General features: G+C 35.3%; 1 protein-coding gene across 2 annotated transcripts in view; it reads right to left on the reverse strand.

Moving 5' to 3' along the window:
* Nucleotides 1–6117: 6117 nt before the first annotated feature.
* trpc4b (transient receptor potential cation channel, subfamily C, member 4b) overlaps nt 6118–26476 on the reverse strand; it is a 33984-nt gene continuing 13625 nt past the window's right edge. For both annotated transcript variants that reach the window (XM_088639492.1, XM_088639491.1), the window contains exons 4-11: nt 17145–17481; nt 15686–15825; nt 14324–14646; nt 13836–14031; nt 12924–13118; nt 12384–12425; nt 11830–11919; nt 6118–8017 (exon numbers count right to left, since the gene is read on the reverse strand). In XM_088639492.1, coding sequence (XP_088495618.1) covers nt 7340–8017; nt 11830–11919; nt 12384–12425; nt 12924–13118; nt 13836–14031; nt 14324–14646; nt 15686–15825; nt 17145–17481 — 2001 coding nt within the window. In that variant the 3' untranslated portion in view covers nt 6118–7339. The remainder of the gene's footprint in view (nt 8018–11829; nt 11920–12383; nt 12426–12923; nt 13119–13835; nt 14032–14323; nt 14647–15685; nt 15826–17144; nt 17482–26476) is intronic.

Below are 26476 nucleotides of genomic sequence, written 5' to 3' on the forward strand. Positions count from 1 at the left end.
CACTCCAACCCATCTAGCCCCTTTGGTAGTTAGTAATTGATTGAATTGGATCTTATTAGCGTTTTCTTGAGAGAAGTTAGGTTACCAGCCTTGACGACATGTCTAGGTAGCTTACAGCACCAACACCAGCAACCAGCCTAGTAGCAACTACAACTCCAGAGGTGAAGAAGGAACTTTAATGAAAAAGTTCAGAGAAATTTAGATGAACAGGATGAATAAGGGTGAAACAAATTCTGTTTACACGAGGTTTGTTTATACTTAAGTATACTTAAAAAAGAAAACTTTGTCACTGTCATGAACTTATTTGTGTTTCAAATTTAATTTAAAAAGGTGTTTTAATGTAAAAGGGTTAGGTTATGTGTTTGGAATTTTTCTCAGATGAAGTAAGTGCCAGATCTGACAGCTCATACAATAGTTTTCATGTTTTTTTTTAAATATAACCTTTTAGAAGGTTCGACCACTTGCTTTTAGAAAATGTAAAATAAAAGACAGTGTGGAGAGAGATCATTTATAATTTTATCTAGTAAAGTTACTTAAAACTGTAATAGTATTATTTAAAAATAGTAACATACAATCTTTTTCTTTTGCTGAGTGAACCTAAAGAAAATGTGCACATAAAATGAAATAATAGCTTTTTTAACATAATTGGTATACAGTACTTTATTAGACCTCCACTCTGAAATAAAAGCACATTTTGATGTAATATGTAATTTCTGCTAGTAAATCATTCTCAGATTCACTTAATCGGACAAAATGACACATCCCTATTCACTGCACAGTGTAAAGTAAGAAAGATTGTTATCAGCGCCAAGCCAATAATCAAACACAGAGCATGGATTTCCAGATCAAAGACTAAGAACCTAGACACCAGGCCAGTTGTCATAAGTGCTGAAATTATCTTACAAAATTATGAAAAAAAAAATATTTCAGGAAATAAAACACTTTTGCTTTAAGATGCATGATGCTAATGGTTTTCTTGAAACACATTTTAACATCAGGAGCTTTGGATAGATTACTGTACTAAAGACTGCTTTTAAAAAGAATAAAATTGATTTCAGGCAAAATTGATTTTACACTGTAGCAGGTTGGAATCACTGTAAAATTTATCTATGAAAAGACTAGTTCTACTGTCTGTAGAGGCACAAGAAATGAAAGATAAGAGTGAAATACAACACACGTCGTATTGATCAAAGGTACAGTGGTCAAAGTGATGTAAATTACAATGATCCTGTACTGTCCTGTACTTTTACAGTACATTCACACAAGAACAATTACTTCTATAAACAAATCATTCCACAATGCCACTTATTATAATTAAGAGTCTTGGCACTGCATTCTTCAGATTTGAGGCTGAGCATTTTAAGGGTACAAAACATAACAGTAAGTAAAGAGTGGTAATATAGGCTAAATTCTCCCACAGCAATTTCTTACCAGTTAAATAAATTGAGAAATTGAGCAAATGACTTTGGGTGATATTTGAGGTCTATGTTCATCAAATGTGGTAAGTAATCAGAAACACTATCCATATCTACTTATTCATGAAAGTAAAATAGCAAAAAATGCAGATCAAGCGTCTGGGAAGTTGCATTTATTATACTACAAATGGCATCAAGTCAAAGTCTTGTGGTAGACAGTCAATCTGTTTTATTGAATATTGCAAACCTTTGCTAATTAAGTACACACATCTCTAAATGATACTGTGGACCTAATTCCTTCCTTATGTGTACAGTTAATACCCATAAAAGAGCATAAATAATACTAAATAAAACTAATTTATTAGCACAATAAAATTAACCAACATGCAATAGCAAAGGAAAATCTGAGCAAAAGGAATGTATTGAGTTTACAGTAAGATAGCTGTACAATACTTTCCATCAACTATCCAGCATCAGGATAGCTCTTGTGCAGTTACAGTCCCCTGGGAATGCATATGATTTTGCCCATTATTATTTAAAAAAAACATCAAGTTCAGTCAAGCAAAATATCGTCGTTTGTAATAGGAGAACGTATTATAAGAACAAGGAATAAAACTCTTTATAAATCATGCATTTTCTGACCATATTCATACTGTAAATCCCTGATCTGCTAAGCTCTCATATGACAGATCTTTTTTCTGTCACATTAAATTCAACAAGTTTTTTTACATCCTGGAAAAAATAGATACTGATTGTCTTTTTAATCTGATTTTCCTGTTTAAATCTAAGTCTCATTCACAATGGCTGTAGTACAGTCCAATACATACTCCCTCCACCCATCCATATTCTAAAGAGGTTAATCCAACACAGGGTCATAGGGAGAGCTGGAGCCAAACCTGGCAAGCAGAGAATGCAAGGCAGGATACACCCTGGACAAGATGCCAGTCTATCTCAGGATTCACACAAGTCTTTACATACAGTAGGTCAATTATCCTACAGGACTGTGGGAGGAACCTGGAAACTGGAGCAACTGGAGGAAACCCAAGAAAACATGGGGAGAACATACAAACTCCATGCAGATAACACCCCAGGAACTGACCCCAGTGCCCCAGCACTGCAAAGCAGCAATACTTACTGTACCACTGCTCCACCATTCCACACATATCTGTTGCTTACTTAAATAAAAAAGCCTTTTCATCAATAGCAGCATTTGGGATGTTCTAGGAAGGCAATGTCATTGAAATAACTACCCATGCACAAACATTACCTGTGTAATAGAAATGAAATGTGTTATTATATAAGAATAATTGAAACTCTATCACATCACACCTGCAAGTAATGTGATAAGCATAAAGAAGGCCGAGGACATAAGCATTTAATGTATGTCACTTACTGTATATCTACCTGTGCAGAGGTTGAATGAGAATATTTAGTTGGCCTTTATAAAAAATAAATCAATACATACATTTTTGTAATTAGTGAACAAAACTAAACCATGTAATTTATCTAATATAAATTAAGAGAGATTAATAAAGATATGTTTGTCATGTGTGTTCCTGGGCACCTCATACAGGAGATGTACTCCTGCAGAATAAAGATTAAGCAGATTGTATTGACAGGCAGCAAAGCGGAGTCGTGATTAGAGCTCTGTACTGAAGAACTGTGGTTTCAAACTCCAGGTGTACCACAGCTGTTGTATTTTTTAAGTACTTCACTCAGCTTGTTCTAGCAAAAATAAACTGCCATATAAATTGGTCTCTCAATTGTCATTGCAAATAAAAATTTGTTCTCAACTGACCTTCCTGGTAAAATGAAGAAACTCTTTAGACCTCTGGCCTGAGTGTAGGCCATTTAATTCTTATTTTTAATCAGTTTGACTCACTATTGCAGAATCTGGAAATGAGGACGAGGATTTCAAAATACTTTCCTTCAGAGATGTACATTTTGAGAAAAATGCCTACTTCTACCTGTCCTATTTCAAAAAACGGTATGTACGCTTAAAAAGATGCCACAGGATTTGGGATGATATTTACTGTGGTCATTTTTTTCTTGCTTATTGTTAAAAAACATGACTTTTTTATAATTACTTCCATATGTACAATTCCATAAATAATAGAATTACTATGTAAGTGGACGTGAGTACCAATAAGGCATTTTAAATAATGTTTTTTTTTAATTAAAGCTGTTTTATAAAAATATACTTTATCTTGACTCTATTTTTAATATTTCCCAATGCCTTGTTGCATTTAATCACCAACCACAGAATGAAGGAGATAACATCAGGAGAATATCTGGGAAGGAACTCAGCTCTTTGAGACATAAACATGTCTGGATTGTGAAGTACACGACCTGATAATTCCAGAGACAACACCTGTTCTGCCTGCCATAGATCCCGTATTGATCTTATCTGTCAACTACGGATTCATGGAATTATGAATTATGCACTTATCAGCATTTGAGTGTGTGCCTTGTGATGGAGTAGTACCCTGTAGAGAATAACCTAATTTGTCAAGGATAGGGATGAGATTACATCCCTCAGGTTTCCCTGAAGGACTATGGCTTGTTTCGAAGCAGCTTTTTGATAATTAATGGACATAATAATAGATTTATTTTTGAGTGCTGATTAGGAAAAAAAACATGGTGTAAATCTTGAAATTGTTTTGAAACACAATTAAAGCAATCTTATAAAGTCTGAACATGAATACTGTTTAATCAATGCACTTTATTTTAAACATGTATAGTATAATATAAATATATATGCTATTGGGTCCAATCTACATTTGTTGTGTTTTCAAGGCTTCTCAGCATATAATCATCTAGCAGATACAGTACATAGCATATAATAAGAAAAGCCTTATGTTAAATGTAACAGCATGTATACTGTACCTCTTCTGATTACAGGTCATACTGTACCTTTGTAGCACATGCTGTGCATTTATTCACAATCAACCATTTCTTTTAATATGTGCTTACCCCTCTTTCTGCACAGTGTGTTTTACTCCCATGATTCCCTGAAAGTAACAGTCTGAGCCTGGGTCATGTCAATAGTCATCTGCAACCAGGATTTTCCAAGCAGTACTGCACCCATGCTTAAGCAGTGCACTGTCGATGCTAGGCTGGGATGAGTCAACCTCTTGGAGATATCTGCCAAATGGAAACTCCTGTGATTTGCCAGATGTCTGGGGGCTTGCAGTGACATCGGTGAGACATGCAGTTTCTGCAACTGATGCTATCTCTCCAGTGAAGTACTGTTGAGTTGACAGACAGGCAGGCATGTGGGAGCAGCACATTCATGTGCAATATCTTTTTCTCCCCCAACTGAGTGCAGGAGGCATTACCAGAGGTAGGAGTCTAAAATCAAATGATGATTCCATAGTGTGTAGGTATATGATGAAAAAAACAAAGAAAGCTTTCAGCTAAAAAGCAATTTTTTTGCTATCTTAGACTTCTACAGGGTATACTCCGTTGATACCCTGTACTGTATATTGTCATGGTCAAATACGTTTTCACTGACAAACAGCTTTTCACTCTCTGCAAACTTTTCTGCTGAATGATATAGACTATATCAATGACTATTTAGGGCAAAGGAGCATAACAGGATGTCAGAGCACTTCTTGGTTGTCATGCTGCATCTAAGAGAGCTGGAGGCAGAAGACAGATTTATGTGTCAATTTTATTACCGATATATAAAATAGTCAAGAGATTATTACAAAACTAGGTATGAAAAATACACTCCTGGAAGCAACAGTGTGGCTTTTGTAATACAATGCATAGATTTATTCATTTTGAATATGCACTAGTACTGTAACTCAGAAATTTGGGCATGCTCAATAAGCAAAACTGGGGGTGCCCAGACCTGAAGTTTTTCTAGGCTTCTTTCTTTCCTTATCTGATAAAGTACAGGGGCAGATGGAAATGATCATCATCCATTCATTATCTGCCACTTTTCCCTAATGTAAAGGCCGATTACTTCCTTAATGGGGTTGCTAGGGCACTGGAGGGCTTACACACAATTAGAACATTAACCACCATGTCTCTGGGAGATGGGAGGATATCCAAAGAAAATCCATCGGGACAATAGGAAGAATATGCCAATGCAACACAGAAGGTGGCCCAGGCTGGATTCAAACCCAAGAATTAAGATCTGTGAGGTAACAGTGCTAGCCATCACACTACTGTGCTACCTGGAATTATAATCAGTCATTTCTTAATTAGTTAATTGATGTCATTAAGAACTTAATGACATAAGTAACCCTGAAAAAAAAGGCATGTGAAAAGTGAAAAGTGGAAAGCTATTACAGGACTCACAAAATTCACCTTATACAGTCATTTTGTATGCTAAAGTATAAAACACTATGAACAGACTCAAACAGATTTGTTATTATTAATCCAACACACTACTTCAAAAGTTATTTTTTGACTGGATGTTATTTTTCGGCTACACTGGTAAATCATTTCACTTTACAGGAAAAGTAAGTGTGCACACATTTTCCTACTAAAGTTTAAAAGGAACTCCTTTAAATGCCCACTTTAATCTCTCTCAAAAATATTTTTATTCCCATTTTGACGTATTCTATGTGGTTCTCACGCAATAAGAATATTGTGCAATGATTTGAGCTGATCGCTTGAGCAATGAAGTCATTAGGCACAAATGTTAAACTAGAATGTATAATTTTATTTAAAAAAATAAAGAGACAATAAATAATGTTGCTTTATTTATTTTGTATAGTGCATTGTCAACTGTAATTAAATTTCATGGAATAACACTAAATATTTGGCTAAAAACAATACACAACTGCAGAGTTTTCTGTGCATACCCTTATATTACATTTTTATATGTTAAGTTCAGAAGTTCTTGAAATTAAATTAAGTATATTTACTTTCCTTTTGCAAGTGCAATTACGAGGCTCACACACCTAGAATTGCAATACAGGTAGCATTAAGGTACAAAAACAAAGAATTAGGTGAATATACTTCAAATGAACATATCCACAAAACGATAATACTTAAGGTTTAATGGTCTCATCTGAACATTCTTCATTCATTATTACACCCTTTCTAACTACATTTAGAAATAAATACAGGGAATGTAAGTAACAAGTAAATATGAAGCTCTGTTGAATGCATGTATTATTTCCTAAAGTTATAGGGTGAAAGAAGAAAAGTTACAATTGTAGTTCAGGAATTGAAAAGTTTTGCATAGAAAAATTGTTAAAGAAACACTGTTTTGCATCAAAACCATAAAAATTCCTTTTTATACATATTATAATATCCTTAAGTGTAAAGTGCTGAAAACAACAGTATACTCTAAGGCAGGCTGCAGAACAGAGGGTCTATGCTAGATATTGCTCTTTACAGAAGAAAGGATACTTAAAGGACAGCACACAGTTGTTATTGAATTGTTTCTATCACATATATTTTTTAAACCACCTGCCTTAGAAAACAGACAAGTTAGCCATGTCAAAATATAGTAATACGTTTCTTCACACAGAGCTTCCTAAAACTGGGTTAATAACATAGGGAAACAGGAGACATTTGGTAGGTGTGTTCAAATCCTATTAATTCTGGCACACCATTCCCTGAGTCTGCATCACTACAAATAAACTTTCTCCTTCAGGCAGGATGTAAATGATTCCAAACACAAGTGTTTCCCAGTTTTCAGAACCAGCACACTTTTCCTTCTCTTGAAACAAACTTCTATGGAGACTCATAAGAGCAATATTCAGCTTCTGTCCTCTCAGATTTTGCCTCTGTGGATTACAAAGACTCTCTCTTTAAAACTTCTGATGGCTTTCTGTTGTTTAAGACCAGAACTTTTCATTTTTCCTGTAATAACAGCTCAAGGAATTAGTCAGTCCTACTACTAGATTGACACCACTTTGACAAAATGAAGCATTCCTTGATGGTCTGTACAGATTTGATTGTCACAATTCACTTTCATGCTCCATTATTTCAATTTCCTGATTCTTCTCTGTTGACTCATTATGCTTCTCGCCTGGCGTTTCTTGGGGGTTCTCTGTATCCTCTGGAGAGCGTTCACTGGGGTCACAGTAAGCAGACAGTTCATGCACAACCTCCTTGTCCATTTCATCATCACATTCTTTCAAACCTGTTTCTAACTGCTTGTTTGCAGAGGATTCTGCTTTTTCTGGTACTTCTGCTATACGAGCTATTTCTTCTGGTTCATATTCGTCAACTTCCTCAGAAACTGAGTAGATCTTACCCGCATTCTGCCCAGGGTTGGTTACTTTTTGACGCCTATGGAAAAGTGCAAAATTTGAAATGTCTTTTGGGAAATCCTTCCTTTGACCCTTTTCCCGTGATGATTCAGAGACCAAAATTGCAGACCCATTTATCAGGCCATTGTAGGTTTCAGAAGCTTTGGAGCCTGAACTTTGCTGAAGCAGAGTAGTTACATTATAAAGGTTAAGTTTGCTCTTTGGTTGAGCATCACTGGCTGCAGGGGAATATTTAAATTGCTCCTCAGAGTGTGCTAGGTTAGAGGCCCCTATGTTCAGTTTACTTCCAGGCATTGAGCTCTTGTTCCCCTTCATTAACCCAAGAACCTCATAGCGGAAACTTGATATATCTTGTTTCAACTCCTAAACCCACAAAAAAAAAGAAATATAATTAAAGCATCAAAAATATATATTTCATATAACATTTCAAATAAATTAATAATTGGGTTTGCTTCTTAATGAACAAAGCAAATCAAAATACCCTTAAGGCTATGCTGGTAAATATTCATGTCATCAAATTATTCATTAACATAACTTTCACTATTCTTCATTAGTTTTTTTTAGATATAGTCTGAAACAATCAATTCTTGTTTAATCCAGATGAGGCATAAAATGCACTCTTGAGAAGAAACTAAAGTTTTTCCACAGCTGAAGAAGAAAGGCAATTTTCTGTTTTTGAAATTCTTTTCTTGTAATTTGTCTTGTTATAATGCTGCCTTGCATTTTATTTGTAGCTGTCTACGTATGGTCACCAGATGTCTCAGTTCTCCTGGGGTCATTCCAGTTCTTAACATCATGCTTGTGTCCCAGTAAGAAGAAAAAAAATTAGGAAATCGGGAAAGTATTAGTAAAATAGTGCAATTAGAAAAATCTTGGATGTGGGGATGTTTTATTTTTGTTGTATTTTTTGCCCACCCCCAGGCTCCAACATCCATTTCTAAGGGTATCTCCAGGGAACCAAAAGTTATACAGGGGGCACAATCCATTCTGGTTGAAAGCAAAGAGACAACCACACTTAATTGGAAACTACACATGTTAATGTTTTCATTGGAAATATGGTAAGGATATTTGAATCTCGTGTATTTTTTTTCTTTCAAGCTAGTTAAATCTTTAATAAAAACTCTCAATCTTGAGAGTTTATACAGAATAAAATTATTTTTATTCATTTCTTAAAACTAAAATTCTACCTGGTCTCCTTTATACTGTACATAATAACAGAAGAGTACAACTGAGTCATAAGACAAAGCTGTTGTGGTAGCAAAAGATGACTTCAGACATTGACTTTTGTTGCTTGGTCTCAAGCAAAACCTCTCATCAGTCAACATTAAATTGTGATGAGAAACAAAATAACAAAATGACATTCAAAAGATCTGCAATGCAATGACAATACTGTACATAAAGCTTACTGCAGCAGATGCAGTGGAAAATGCCAAGAAGAAACTGAAAGGACTAAGACAATTGATTACCTTTATTTTTTCAAGCTTTGCTAACATTTAAACAAAAATCATAATGGAAAGACAGTGATATGAAGCGATTATGAAGTATACAGAAGAAAAAAAAAGTTCATGGCCTGAAAGGAACCGGTGGATTCCATCCATACTGCAATGGGGAATGGGATACCTAACATTCCACAAGGAAAGTACTACAGTATCTCTTCATTGCCGAGCATACTCTGTCTATTGTGAAAGCATCTTCCTAAAAATCTTTCGAAAACAAAGTCCTGTTTCTCCCTTGCAGATGTTGAGGTCTCATGCCTAAAGTAGAACAACATATAAATCCACATTTAGTCCATCTTGAGGTGCCACCTGGCTTCAAATCATTTTCAAAACTCTATGTATATCTTTCTTATGGCACAAAAGAATTAGGGCTAGGGCCAGTAATAGGCATCCTCAAAAATACATGCGCATATACTGTAGTTAGGCAGAGGAATACAACAGCTGTTGTGATATGTGCCCACACTGACTTGCATTTGGAGTTCATGACAGCAGCACCAGTGCGAGTGCTGTAAAAGCAAGGGGGCACTGCAGGTTTTGAATTGAAGTTGTCTGTATAAAAAAAGACGTGAAGACTTTTTTTTTGTTTGGGTGTAACTATTTATTTTTACTTTGTAACACAGTCTATACGCATTTATAGGTCTATACAGTATGTTTGTTCAGATTAAAGAGGCAAGATGAGCACCATAGGGCATTGGCCAGTTTGAGTATTACTGTGAAAAATGATTGACAAGTGATCGCGAGATATTGTTACTTCAAATGTTTTTCATTTTTAGTGGGTTAAAAAAGCCCTTCAGTCCCTTTAGTGATTTTTGGTACACATAGATGAAACTATACATATGAATATGCCAGTGTTTTTACACTTCATCCTTCCATTGTGTGTCCTGGGTGGAAAAGAGAACTACAGGGGCTCCAGAATTGCTGGAACTGTCCCTGTCAGTCTCATTGACTTACATCAGCTCACACCTTATTTTCTTACAGAAGAATCTCATCATAAAATGCTAGCAGCTTAGTCCAGAAATTTGCAACAGGGGATGCTGTCAAAACATTATTTACAAGTTTTTAATACAAATGTCGGCGCTACAAAAGTACCTGAAAAAATGTTTTTTTGAACATGAGATGTCACATCCTGGGAAATCTGGATAAAACAAATTCTCTTCCGATGAAGGGGAAATAAGACAGCAACTCCCACAAAAACCAAGTCCATATCCACAAAGAATTCTTCATAAAAGCAGTATTTTTTTTATTTCACTGAATAAAATCACTGCAAGCTCAACTGATGCGTTTCGACCAACAGGTCTTCTTTAGAGCAAGAACAGAGAACAATAGAGAACAAAGGAACATATATCCATTAAAGGATCAAGAAGGTAATTATTTTTTCAAGTGAGTATTATCACATGAGTTTCATATAATCACATCATTACTAAGTAGTAGCAGTTATTAACCTAAACACACTTTTACAGCAACAAGGAGCTCACAAGCTAATGATCAAAGATACTCAACTGATGCATTTTTAAGATTAACCCTTACCACCTATCATTAAGAATGAGAACAAAAGTCATAGTAAAAGAGCACAGTTTTAAGTCCAAATTGTTCAACACATGCAATGGAAATATCCTATAAGGTTTTCTTTGTAATAGATTTACTGAGTGTGGAGAAATCCCATGCCTCACTTAAACATAGTGCATAGATTTATATTTAACTTTGTAGCTTTATATTCAGCTATGCACAGTTTTCAATCTCTCTGTCTGGTCCAATATCTTATCCAGAGGTGAACATCAAATTAAAAACTAGTAGTGTTGGTTAAAGAAACCTTTTTTTTAATTTTTACTTTTTCTAACTGACCTAAAACATTGTGTGCAGCTGAAACCAATCAATAACCTTCCAACAACATTTGTGAATTTTAAATGTTTTGTGTTCACTCTGACAACAGCTTAAATGATCTGATTCCAGAATACATGTGTCACCTGTGTCTGAGAAGTTACGCTGGGTTTGTATGTGTGTGATTGTCCAGCTATGCTGCAACCTCAGTCTGAAACTCTGCCAGTTTCATTAAAAGAGACCCCTTACTCTTTGTGTACAGTTTTGGGCACCATACAGTATAACAAAAACAACATCACTGCTCTGCAGTTTGTTCAAAGATAAGTGAGTAGTTTAATTTCTAGCATTGGGTGCATAACAAAATGGAACTGATTCTCTTAGTCTGGTTTGCCTTGGACACAGAATCCTAAAACACTAATTCAGGACAGCCAGTGAAAAAAGTAACAGTGGACACAAAGTGGAAATTGAGAGGATAGGCACTCAACATTGTAATTTGTAGGTACTTTGCTTAAAAGTTTTCTATTCTACAATTTTGTAATTACAGTCTTTTTGTTAACTGAATAATGGAAAGTTCAAGTACTGAGCCCTGTAACCTATGAGGATTAAATTGCTCCTTCATATTCTATTTCTATAATAAATTATTTAATACTTTACACCTATACAGTACTTCCCTGTATTAAATAACTGTTACACTGAATAGAATGAGTGGAAGATGAAATTTATTGCTTCAATGCATTGGTAATGTGCAAATTCACAAGAAACAATCACAAAGCACAATGTTAAACATTAAAATATATAACACTGCCAACAAATACTTCAACATCCATCAAAAATCTGCTGCTTCTAGTATAACAGATTTACCTTGAAATTTTCTTCAGTGAGTCCTTCCTCTGTCTTTGCATCTCTGATCATAGCTGCAACATATCTTTTGACAAGATTTCTGAGCACCTCCTACAATATATAAAATAACCTCACATTAAAATTCCCACAATGCACATGAATATGAAATCCAGGAGCACAAAAACAGGATATTGTTAATCTTCTATTAATCAACATAAATTTAACTATTTAAACTTTACTTTAAATATAATTTTGAATCAAAATAATTTATATGAATCATTTTATTTTTTAGTTTCCTTCAGTGGAACTTCACAGAAAACTCCACCTCAATAAACTACAATCTGCTTCCTTTGTAAACCATAATTACAAGACTGAAATCAGTATCAGAATTGCTACAGCTGTTTAAAATCAATTGTAAATTGCTCCTCAATGTACACGTTGAATGTAGTTTCAAGGGATACATCATATAAAATATAAAATACTGTAGATTAATGACTGAAATTACAATTCCAAGAATAATTGTGGACATTTTTAACACTTCAGTACATGAGGACAGGACTAAGGTATTATATTACCTGGTACTGGTGATTGATTCTCAGATTTTCAGCTGCACGTCTCTGTTAAAAAAAGAATTAAATCACACAATGTTCACTTTTAATTATTGCAGACATAACCTTTTTCACAGTTCAAAACATCTGGTCTGTGCTGCAACAGTTTGCTAAACCAGACTTTGTAAATTGTTTTCAGTTTACAGCATTTATGGAGTGTTCTCAATAATTAATCTGAGAAACCAATTAAAAAACCTCAGGTGGAATAAACCCCCAACCCTGAATTACGAGAGTGTCATATTTGTATTATAAACAAAACTTAACAGTATATTTCTTAAACATTTTAATGTATAAAATTAATAAGACATTCATTATTGTTTATATTTTTATCAGTTCAATGGAAATACATATGGAAAATATTATCATATTTATTTACTATATGCTAATAGAATTACCGTATATATTAAGTATGTTTTATTTAACATAAGTTTATACCATATGTAATCTTTAAGTAACAACTTTGCATTGATTAGCATTTTTAGTGAACACATTTGGTTTTAAACCTACGCCTAGTGATCCGAGACTTTCTGGTCTTTTAGCTCTTGCGTTTTTGCAGATGTGTCTCTTAATCCATTTAATCAGGTACCAAACTGACTTAGGGCTGGGGATGATATTGAAAGGAGCAGGCAGAGTCCCCCCTTCTTCAAAGTAGCTCATCCAAAGCTTTGTTCTTGCAAATTTCCATTCTATGTCAGCATGATCCTAGAAAAACAATAAAAGAAAAAACAGATGGACTGACAGACACGTTACAAGACTGAAAAACAGCAAAACAGCTAATAGCTACATGAAGCAGCTGTCCCAGTGCAGGTATCTGGTTCTGGTTCAGGGGAGGTTTAATAAACAGATTTTATAGCTACAGTAAGTAATCCCCAATCTAAAAAAATTTTTTGAAGAATTGAATTGTATCCGATCAAACTGTTTAATTGCTTCAATCAGGAAATTGAGAGGAATAAAAAACCTGAATGTCCTTCAGTCCTGAGGAACAGAAGTACAGGTATCTGAATAAACGATCTTTAAGTGTTCTCCCCATCATTAGGAAGACGTGATTAGTGTGTGCCCTGGACCAAAGGTGGACAGCCCTATGCCCTATTTCATTACTCCATCAGTAATGGTTTATCAGTGTATCTGTTGGAAAGGCCAGCTAACTATACAGTACAGACATCTTGATTTCATTTGGCCACAAATGAAATGGTGTTGTTCAACGGCAAAGCTGGAGTTCATTAATTACCAGTAGCTTATTTAAGAAAGAAAGAGTAACAGATACTCTAAACTCAAACAAATAATATATCTTTTCTATGATCTAGCTCTGAAATGAATGACCATGGACAATACAGCAAAAAGCATTGATTGTATGTGATACTGTAAGTACTATTCTGCCCCTCTCTGATGAGCCCTGTGACGTATGGACTTGAAACTCACAGCAATAAGTTGGTAAGAGTTGTTCATCATGGCTATAAGCATGTTGAGTAAGACCACCAGAGAGATCACGTTATAAGTTCCAAACATCGTAGCTCCCACAAACTCCGTGAACTCGTGTTGAGCGTTGACATTTGTCACATAAAGGCTAATCAATCCGAATATGGACCAGAACAAAGATTGCAAGGTCTCAAACAGCCTGAAGAGAGAGATTTGGCAAAAGTTAATATTGTAATTTATCAATTCAATGCGCACTTTATCTTTACCTACTGAAATTGGTACTTTCAGTCTCTCTTTTCATGATGCAAATACATCTACAGTATATAAAGAAACATTATTATTATGCTTTAGCATTTCACTTTTTTACATAAAACACATTCTATTAATTGAAGTTAAACTAAAAGGAATTAAATTACAATGACATCCAAGTAGAACTTTTTTTATGACAATAGTCCAAATGCTGAAATTGCTTGGTGGCCTACAGTACTTACGTTGAAAATGCATTGTTCTGCTTTTCGCACCGGATTCCTTTGCAATAATTGTTCTCTTTCGAAGGTTCTGTCTCGTAATAAAAGTATAACTGGTTTAACCCATTGGCAAAGGCTAACAATACCAGGCAGTAAATAAAAAGGAACTTCAGAATGTCCAGCAGCATTCTCCCGAGGGAGATCTGCAGAGGTCCAAGATGTGAGTTTGCAGTGAACAGTGAGATCAGTCGCAGTGAGCTGAAGATGTTCGCTATAGCAAAGACTGCCTCAGCCACGAGGGTAGGATGCCACATTTCCCACTGTTGCCGAGACTTACAGTCACTGTACTGGGGAGAGCAATACAGGAGAACAGTCAAACTTAAGAACTTCAAAATCAAATCTCCACATTCAGAACTTCGAGGATCCCTACAGTAAATAATACATGTTTGTATGGTAGTGTTATTATGTAGAATGTCAAAATATCATGCTTAATATTATTATTTCATTCCATTTACATACATGTTTAAACTGACACTATGCTTTGGAAGTTAAAGTTGTGCTTGTCACTAAGCAAAGGTTTCTGATACTAAGGTATTTAGCGGTCCCATCAGTTTGGATCAAAAAGATAAAGTCAGCAAAGTCAAAACTGACTTTGTTATTTGTTCTTTACATTAAAGCAATGTGTGTTTGTACAAATTAGATTAATATGAATAATACATACGACATCTACAGTATGTTTGATTTTGGGGGTATTTCATGCATGCATTTGATAAATGTACAACAAGAAAATATTTTGTGTTTATCCCAGTTTTTCAAGTGAAAATAAGTTTTTGGGCATGTTCACTTTAAATCAGCTTTAAATATAGTAAATCATAGAGTGGAAAAGTGGAAAAGAGGAAAATCTGCAGATTTCAATGAAGGATAAGATCAGAAATGAAGAAATCCGTAGACGACGTAGGGTGCTGGATGTGGCTGAGAAGATGCGAGAGGCGAGGTTACAGTGGTATGGACATATCATGAGGAAGGACGTTGAGGAAGTAACAAAGAAGGTAATGGAATTTGAGGTGGAAGGTAACAGAGGAAGAGGCAGGCCTAGAAAGAGATGGATAGATTGTGTGAGAAAAGATATGGAGGTACTGTATGTGAAGTGAGTGAGGAAGATGTGCTCAACAGAGACAAGTGGAGAAGAGCAATCAAAGCAGCTGACCCCAGGACAGTCTGGGACTAAGGCTGTGAAAAAGAAGAAGAAGAAGATAGAGTGGAAAAGTCAGTATTTGTTTGCATATTCCTTTGAAGCCATATTTACATGAATCTGCAAGCGACTGAAATGACAAAAGGAAAATGTGCATTCTTTACATTAAGTTAATATCTTAGAGACCTCATTACCTTCACATATGCCACAATTTTAAGAGAGATTGTTGCCAGGTACAAAGAGTTCATTACAAAGTCCATGAGGTTCCACCAATCATGGATGTAATCTTGAAGACCTCCATCCCACATCTGTTTTATTTCTGTCCATATAAATCCTACCAAGGCAAGGAAAGAGCTCATCAGAAATTGCAACATACTGTTCTGTTTTGTTCTGTGGATGGAAAGTTATTGCCAACCAAATGATTGTATGCAATGCAACATGACACAATCAGTCCATTCCATAGCTTTTCATATTAAGAGCTAATGCTACATACTTAAAAAAGTTTAAAAAATATTTTTTAAAATAAAGTTAGTTTTTTTTTCTGCTTTCCAACTCTCATTGAAACTGAGCCAAAGGTGCAGAGAGATTAAACACTTGTCACCCTGAGTGCTGAAGTGTTTGGGGATTTTAGAATTGACATCCTCCAGAGTCACGCTGAGAAGAAATCACAAGACCAAAACTGTTCAGTGTCTGATTTATGTGTTTGGTAAGTACTTAGAACATTTAACCCTCAACTACTGTTCTAAAAAAAAATCTGATACTTGTATCTAATGAAGTACAATGTGTGATATCAAAAATAGAACTGAGATATTTAAACATTTATGTTTTCAATGTTATAAACTTATTTCAGCCGGTTAAGGAAACAGAGGTTTTGAAGAGGTGATACCACAGTGTTTTGACAAAGTATTCGCTTTTGATTGGTCAGTTTCTTTCCGGTCATGTGTCTGACAGAGACTTTTTTTAGCAAAGAAAATATTTTACAATGTGATATTGTGGAGCTAGTTTGGACACGGTGACGTCATCGCCCTCCCTGAGCATAGCAGGGACCTCAGCTGCTTGGACTGAGGGAGGTCTCCTTTAGCTCATGCGGCTTGTTCCCTGTTACGTTATGCTGGAGAACCAGGTTCGCGCCCCAGGTGTTGCGGGGTGGAGCGGCAGAAGGCCCGAAGATGGTCACACGTTCACTTCTAAATGATCCAAAGGTGTGGTTTTTGGAGTACGTTTTCAGAACGATATAAGGGCCAAACAGAACCAAAGCAAAATCCACAGAACAGTATGTTGATTGATGTTCAATTCTAATTTTCTGTTCTACTACCAACATTTCACATACTGTAATATTGTAATTTATTCTGTTTATTTTACTTGCAGGGTTTAATTTAACTGAAGATTTGACCTCTTGCCAACCTGATTTAATATTGCTGTTCAATAGAGTGTAAGAAATAGTGTAATTTAGGTGTCATGAGCGTCTGCTTTGAATTCTTAATGGAAAACGGGTGGCTAAATTGCCACTTGTGCAACTACATTATTTTTCATAGGTATTGCAGAATTGTATTCATGTTTCAATTATGCTGATTTTGTGAAAAAGCTTCTGTAATGTTTTGTACAAATCATGTAAAATTATCTTAAGCAAGTATAAATCGCTAAATACTGTACCTAAAACCCAAGGCAGAATCATCCACTCCACAGTAGTTGGTGCGGGCCCCTGTCTGTTTGGCTCTGTCTTTACAACGTGTTGTGATGCCAGGAGCAGCAAGAAAAGGAAAGTTAAGTACGAAGCCGTGTGACATATAAACTTTATGAATGGCTTCCGAATGAAAAGTCCATATCGGCTTTTGGGGGCAATCAGGTAGAAAATGGAGAAGACTGGAAACATCAGTCCGATGAAAACGCAGGTCAGGAACTTTCCTGCCCAGTGGCGTCTTCTCCACCCAGGGAACTCATCATACCAGCGAGAGGCGAGAAGTTGCTGGCAGTTTGGCTGTGCCACAAACTGGAAAGACAAAGAGAGAAAATACCATTTTAAAACGGGAATCATAGTGCCAAGAGACACCTGCAGAGCGGTGGCGCTGTGGCTAAGAATCTAAGCCTGTTGCTGGAAGGTTGCCTGTTCAAATCCTGTGGCTGGCAAAGGAATCCTACTCTGTTGGACCCCTGAGCAAGGCCCTTAACCCCAACTGCTCCAGGGGTGCTGCACAATGGCTGACCCTGTGCTCTGACCCCAATCTTCTCTCTGTGTCTGTGTCTCATGGAGAGCAAGCTGGGGTACGTGAAAATATGAATTCCTAATGCAAGAAATTGTATATGGATAATAAAGTGATCTTACCCAGTGGGCAGTGATTCGTCGAATATACGTATATTCACGGCGAAAATACGGCTTTACGTATATATACGTCGCCGCGACGTATAATCAACGTCGAATTGCAACCGTAAAATCGACAACATTAAAAAACGCATATACAGTATAACATCGAAAACACATCTAACACAGTGGCTGAGGCTTTTTACTGTATATATAGTGTGTGCCGCAACTAGGAGAATACGGCACTCTGCACAGTGTACGAAGTAAATTATTTTTGCAGTAATTAATTTATTTACACATGTATAAAAAATATAGTAATAAATATAATAAATAAATTAATTACTGCGAAAATAATTTACTTTGTACACTGTGCAGAGTGCCGTATAAAATTAAAATTGCACATCAGCACATAGCAGGGGGCACATAGCCACGATGTATTATCAATGTTAAATTTCAACCATAATATTGACAACATTAATAAACGCATACGTTGAGAAAATATCTAACCCAGCATATTTTCCGGTTATATACCACAATGCATTGCTAGTATTCGTTGGTCACAATTTTGGACACGTTTTTCAAATGTAGAAGATTGAAGTATTTATCCGCAAATATCTCAGCAATCCTCTTTTGACGAGTAAGTATAAATAGTAATAATACTATCTGAATACATACAGATCTTCCTTAATATTATTTTGATTAAAATAGTACGTGAATAAGCAAAAAATGGCACATAAAAATAGTGTGAATGGGGAAGATGACACAAAATCGTTTTGCCGTTTCCCTAATTATTCTTATTCTATGTTGTACTTTCAAACTTTGGGTACTCTTTAATTAGGACAGACTTTATTGCTCAACTGCTATGATGCAAGCCAAATTTGATACATTTATTTCACCTTTGAGCTTAGTAAACCGTTCATTTTTTAGATTATACTAAAGAAGATATTAATCATCATTTATTTGGGAAGTAATATTATATAATTTTCTCCTAGCTGCAGTGCTGAAGTCCCACCCTGCATCAACAGAAAAAGAAATAAAGGAGCACGCAATGCGTTACTTGAAGAATGCATAAGCAAGGCAGGGGGCCAGGAGATCTGGACACTGAAAATAATAGGTTTCTTGTTCTAACTGTTAGGACAATTAGACAGGGTTTGCAAATAGGGGACAAAAATCGTCTTAACTTCCATTGTAATATTTTCTTTCTTGGAAATATAGAAGTTGTACATTTTAAAATTTATATTTGAATCAAAATGTGGTTTTGAGTTAGTGTGTTAATGTAATTAGTTTGTGTTTGTCATTACTATACTGTATATTGCCATGTTACCAGAATTTGTAGCTGAAGTTTAAGACTAGTTGTGTTTTTCATGATTATTGCCCATATGTTGATTGTTGATTGATTGTATACAATGTATAATTTGAAATACATATTTTTCAGGTGTGAATGTATATTTTCAGAATAAATTTCTAAACCAAATCATTGGCTTGATTTACTAGTTTCTACACCTGTAAATCTTTGATGTATAATAGACCTCTACCCATATACATATAATAGTCCTCTAAAGTTATCCGTATAATAGACCTCTAACCATATACGTATAATAGACCTCTAAAGTTATCCGTATAATAGACCTCTAACCATATACGTATAATAGTCCTCTAAAGTTATAATAATAATAATAATAATAATAATAATAATAATAATAAACTTTATTTTATATAGCGCCTTTAAAGGTGGCTTCTCAAAGCGCTTTACAGGATGACAATAACAATAAATAAGAAGACTACAACAATAAATAAGAAGATTTCACAAGATAGGACACAATTATAATTACAACAATACAACAATAACAATAGAGGAGACCATGGAAGGTGGTATTAAGAAGAGCAGAGGGGTGAAGAATGGAACCAGTTAAGTAAAGGCTTTTCTGAAGAAGAAGGTTTTGAGTCTGGATTTGAAGGAGTTTAGAGAAGGTGACTCTATGATATCCTAGGGCAAAGAGTTCCAGAGCTTGGGGGCATAGCAGGAGAAGGCCCTGTCGCCCATACAATGTAGACGGGCTTGGGGGACAGTAAGGAGGGCAGAATTTGAAGAGCGGAGGTTGCAAGGTGGGGAGTAGGGCGGTAAAAGTTCAGACAGGTATTGAGGTGCCAAGCCATGTAAAGCCTTATAGGTGAGCATGAGGATTTTAAAGTCTACGCGGAATTTGACCGGAAGCCGGAAATATGTAATATAAATGTATAATAGTCCTCTAAATTTATCCGTATGATAGAACTCCAACCATTTATGTATAATGAACATCTAATCATAGACGTATAATTGACGTATAACAATAAACATATATTAGAATTTCATTCTAGACAAATTACGGACCACATTTAGACGTCTAAGGTATGGGTTTAATAGACGTATATTATACGTCTTTTGCCCACTGGGTATCTTTTCATTTTGGAACTTCTTTTCCTTGAAATAGACTTCTTCAGCTTAATTTAAGTCTAGAGGAGCCCAAGAAAAGGTGGGCAAAATTCAATATCCCGCAAATCCTAGAACTACACACCTTACTTGGACATCCATTCAGGATCTGTAGTGGGGGGTATCCTTCACAGAATAATGATTAATGAATAATCATTATAAAGCAATGTAGTTTGAGGGTACCATAGTCTTAAGGAATTAAATTTGGTCTTTATTTCTAAACAGTTTACTGGTTATAGATGCATAATATATGATTTATAATCATACCTCATACTGTACATGACTCATACTGTATATGGCATAACGTACAGGATACATACATTATATAAACCGACAAGAGGGAATAAGTCTTGACAAAACATTTTTACACTAGTTCATACAGGACAGTATATCTACAGTATAATAAAACATTTAACTGTTGAGGCTTGTGGCTGTATTCAGAGTTATGTTATGATACAATATTATATATCAGAGGGCTGTGATTTTCTATGAGTGGCATCTGAACTTAAAAATCCACCTTAAACAATAAGTTCAATTAATTAAAGATAAGAACTTTATCTGGAAGCTGGAAGCCATTTGGTCCATCTAGCCCATTTAAGAGTCAGCACTTAATTAATCCAATGCAGCTCTTCATGTCAAAAGAGCCAGGATAAAAGCTTCAACAGCATGGCTAGGTAGATTGTTCCATGCCCCGACATCACTTTTTTGTAATGTAAACAAGTGCCTCCTGTACTCAGCTGTTAACACACTTCCATGAAGTTCGCACCTGTGTCCTGTGGTTCCTGTTTCAGTGTTGATTCTCAAGAAGCCCACTGGGGTGCCTTTGTTAGGATTTTGAATGCTTGGATCGGGTTTCCTTGTAGTCTTCTCTGATTAGAGATGATAAGCAATGACAGAAAACCAGAGAACTCCTACATTCCTCAAGGACTGGAGTTGCCCATTCCTGAATAATATACTCAGTATTTCCAAGAGGCAGCTTAATAATATCACCTGCCTTCTCCCATTAGAGCTTGTCGCTTGTTGCTCTGTCGTAGCTTTGTGCTTCGATTGTTATTTCTTATATTGAAAACCTATTGCAGCAGTAATGGTCTTGATTTCTCAGTGCTGGCAGCAATGGAGTGTGGTATGACAGCAAATTAGTGTCAAATAAGTCTTTGTAACACACTGCTGAACCATTATCCAAAGACACATGTGGAACTGATAGATATCTACAAAGCAATCAAAGAAAAAAGCCAGTACTCCCATATAGAAATGTACTGTATATATTCTTGGAGTGTATTCAGGCTGGATTGTTTCTCTGCGTCTCTTTCATGTGTGATAGAATTCCAAATCTTATTTCATCCCTTTCAGTCTCGAATAATCTTCTCAGAAGCCTTTTCTTTTCTTAATTTCTAACCAGCATAATGCTGAGGAGCACACAACAAAATATGAAAGAAGCAGAAAACCAGAAAAAACAGGAGCAGGCAGATTATAGAAAGTAACCCTTCAACCTACATGTTCGTTGTATAAAAACCCTTTTCCGTAATGAGTCTCAAGACAATGACTCTGGCATCTTGTCAGGTCCATCTGTTGTGCATATGCAAGTATGATAACAGAAGTCAATCTAGTCTAACTATATTATGAATCAATATATTCTATTTATATTCTAATAGCTTGAAAGGAGATGAGGTCTTTGTGCACTTCAAGAATGTGATGGAAAAGATGGCTATTAGAATGTGCTCAATTGCTTCAGTTGATAAAATCACAATTATTATTTCTTAAATGCAACCTTCCTGTACAAAATATGTACAATTATGAAATCCACAACTAGATGAGACTCAGGAAAAAGCAATGTTTCAGCTTGTGATATGTTGATTAACCCAACATAAATAAAAATAGTAATACTATTTATACCGTATATACAGTATGTATGTGCACAGATACAGTACATATATATTTAAACAACATTATGTGTGACTTAATATATTTAATTAATAGATTAAATGTCTCTTGTCTACTGTGGTGTTTATCTCTGTGGATGTCAGTCCATGAATACAAAAGTATAAGTGTGATTTTGCTCTGTATTCACCCCCTGTTGTTTATGCATGAAGGTCTGTTTTCAAGTACCTCATACAGTATATAAAGTCTTTCTACCCAACCTTGGTCATAGTTTGTTTGTCTTTTATCACTGAGACGTCTGTCATTTGTGTTTGTGTACTACTGATGAAAACTTAGCTTGTACTTAATTTCTTTTTTTTCTGGTGTGCATTTCTCTTCCAATCAAGTCAGACAATTCTTTATTAAACATTCTATTATTCTCTAGTTTTGAATGTTACATCTAAATTTTAAAGCGATTCATTATTGTGCCTCACATTACACACCTTGCATATTCCAAACTGTCTACTTTTTAACAACGCCCTCTTAGGTTTTAAATCTTGGAATGCTGTTCTCCCTATGAAGTATTCCCCACAAAAATAAAAGTGATACACCTTTCATGTACTGTATAATCACGACCTTTCGGTTTTCTGCCAACTGCTCGATTATACTTCTTGTCAAGCACAATGTATAAAGGTATTTTACTAATTGTATGTTGGATAATTAGTGGCTGTTTGAGGGGTTGTCATTTTGGTCATTAACAGCTCACAATGTAACATTCTCCAATCTTTAATATTACAAATAGAAATATTCTACTAATGAATGTAAATGTTCCTGCAAAAAACTATACGATGAGTCCTGATAAGTGGTTTTTCAATAAAGCTTGCCATCTTAAGTGCCTCATCGCCTTCATCCAACACAGTATAGCTTATTACACCACTGCACCAAGTACTGAACCTAAGTACCTCAGGTGAACTGTAATGCTTTCAAAGCTGTCAACAATCTCTGACAGCTGCATAAAAGCAACTGCCAGGCACACAAAAGCAAACACATCCTTCATTCTCTTTTAAAGAAAATCATTATGAACTCATGCTCTCTACACTGATGCATAACACATAGAAAAGCACAGGTCAAAGATTCAAAGTCTTTCACCCAAATGTGAAATGTGAAAAGCAAGGGATTCACACAGTGACCAAAAAATTTATTAGAAGTGCCTACAGTAGGTAGCTTGTGAGTGGATGGCCTGATTCTACACAAAATGTGAGCACAAACTATACTGGTCTAAATCCATACAAGCCTACTAGTCAGAAGAGCGTGTGAGTTTCATCTAGCCTGAACACTAGGTACCAGGCACATACTGTAGATGGAAAGATATTTTAGTTACCATAGGTTTTTCTTTTGCCTTGCCTATTCAGTGTGCTTTGGTTCACCCTTGATTCTTTTGTGTTGTGCCATGACTAAACATATTATTTGAATAGAAGTTATTTTGGGCCCCAAGATACTTTTTCTAAAAACAGAATTCAACCAAGAGGAGGCCGTCCTTGCTCTTTTAGGAGTTTAGCAGCTAAGTGAAAGTAAAATTTAATCTAAAAAATTCTTAAAAGCACCCAGAGTTTAATTACATTCATGTTTTTTCAGCCTTCAGCATATAAAAAGAACTATTTGACGGATTGTCCTCAATAAAAGTTATTTTACACTGTTGATAGAAGCCAGCAAGAGTAAAACTGAAAGTTACAAAAATGTAAATACTGTACAGTGCATAGTATGAATAACAGTTAAGAATTTTTAAATCTTCTATTTCCCTTGTGGAATCACTTGATCACTGTTCTCTGATGTATTAATCTATTTTTCTTAGCCTGTCATGAATTTAATTAGCATTGTTCCCCTAAAGAATTCCATTAACATATATCCCAGACAACTAATACATTTGGCTGCAGATATTTTGGAGATTAATCCATACTAAGATTGTTCCAATTAATTAGCACCTTTTCTATATTTCTAACACCTTTTGACGTTTCACCAAAGAACTGGAAGTCTTTGTTTTGGAAGGCTTTCCATTGTAGCTGAAGGTGGAAATATTTTATTTTTTATTTTTTAACAGTACTGCAACAAACAACACATGCATATGGGAATCAATACTTACTCCATCTGAGGATTGCTCTATCAGAAGAGCAGTGAGTGCAGTGATATAATTCTTTTCTGGAGTATATTTTGTCAATGTTACTGTATATTTCTTACATTCAAACATGAAAATAAGAGAGAGATACTCTGTGTTACTTTATCAGCGAAGGTGACACAACAGCTATAGCTAATAACAGAAGGTATTCCTGTATAAGGTCAGTTTGCTTTCTTGGTAACCATAGGAACATCTAAATTGTCAAATTAAGTCAAACCAAACACCAAAGCAGTTGCTTAAATGCCTCTCATCCTCCCATGTTAAACGTAAAATAGTCAATTTTTATATAGTATTTTATTTTAAAGCTCTTAGAATTGTAATGTACTGTAAGGTATTTTGAAATGTGAGACACCACCATAAAGAGCAATTCCAGTTTGTGGGACTTTAGATTATTTTTTTCAATTCATAACCTACTGTTTATCAACTGCATTTAACCACAGTGGACATGCTAGAAATTGACCAATTTTTGTCTGTTGTAAAAATATCAACCATCTTGGTAAGTCTTCTAGTCAAGCAATAAAATATGGACTTGTTTATGCACAGTCCAGGTTGCATGGGTATTTTGTCCATACCTTTCCTTCAATGTTGTTCATTTTCATCTTGTATTATTTGTCTCCAAAACTTTCATAGTCTCAAAGGATGAAACACAATATCGATGGCATTTACTAAGATAATCTTCTTAACCTAAGTTATGTGAGATATGCAATTAAAGAATAAAAAGAAGAGAGGATGGCATTTAAAGTCTCAGGTGCACTTTCAAAAGCCATTATGATCATTTAAATGAAATGCAATATTAATGACCCGTAACCTCTCTCCTGAAACATTTAATAAAATGTCCAGTTCGATAGTTAAATGGACACATATACTATTTTATTTAAAACTGCAGATCTCTGCTGATCCCTGCTGATGTGCTTGTGTAAATGTTAGAAGGAGCAAAGCTCAAATACAAAACAAATTACTTTCTTCTTAGAGCTACTGCAGAATGTTTTACATTTTAAAACTGCTCTTGTCACTCTTGTCACGATTGCAGTCTCTCCCCCCTGTTTGTCTTTGTCTCGGATGGACTGCCCGGCTTTGGACTTTTGCCTCGTCTTAGATTTCTCATTGGACTCTGTTTTTGATTGTCTGCCCCAGACTCACAACCCAGAACACCTGCGCACCATGGGCACCCCCCCTGTTTTCATTCCTGACCCCTGCATGCTTTTTTCCCCGTGTTTTCCTCAGTCATCCCTGGATTGTGTCATCTGCATAGGGTCTGGAAAGAACGCTTTCGTTTCAACTCTGACCTGATTAATTAAATTTACTCCAGCACCTTCCATTATCAGCTTCGAAATCTGCATCAATTAAACAGGTGCAATTTCTCCCAAGATTTTAAATTTAGAACACTGGAACATTCTATTGCTACCTTAGTGGGACATGAGTTGTTTTCAGGAATTTTATTTTTCTCTAAAAATTTTTTTTGCAAAATTAACCACTATTTAAAATGTGTTTATTGAGTACAGGTCTTTAGGCATACTAACTGTTTCAGTTATATTTTACAGTATATGGTTTTACACAAAAAAGCTCTGTGGGCACACAATGTAAAGACTACATGTAGTATAAGACCTATGCATACTGTAGGTTTGCTTCCCTATGCGGAAACTAGCATAAAACTAGCACTTAAAAATAAACTAGCATAACATTGTTCATCACGATGTCTCTAATTTCTAAACAAGCATCTGTTTCAGCATCTTACATAATTCATTACAACATATTCATGTACAAATCGTATTCAACTTACTGTATATTTTGGGCATTTGTTTAACAATAATTTATTCTAAAACATATTAGATTCCCTTGATCAAACATTTCCAACATGAACTTGCATGGAGTACCAACACACCATAATCCACAAAGACCTGCATTAGCATTTTCTTTACAGCAGAGGGCATGACCATTCTCAGTTAAATTCAAATGCAGTTAATTTAATTTCGAAATGCATTTGAATATTTTGTTTGCAAAGCCACTGCAAAATGATTGCAGCCACAAAACAAAATAAAGGAAAAATACTTTCCTGTCAGATATTCATGATGGATGATTTTCTTTGCAGTTGAAAGGGAAAAGAAAACAATTTTTGGACTCCTCTACTAAATATATAGTTCATATGTAACACTTCACACTGCAGTGCTTTGAAAGCTGTGAACTGC

This window comes from Lepisosteus platostomus, chromosome 7 (assembly GCF_059453375.1).
Source record: "Lepisosteus platostomus isolate fLepPlt1 chromosome 7, fLepPlt1.hap1, whole genome shotgun sequence".
Taxonomy (NCBI): Eukaryota; Metazoa; Chordata; class Actinopteri; order Semionotiformes; family Lepisosteidae; genus Lepisosteus; species Lepisosteus platostomus.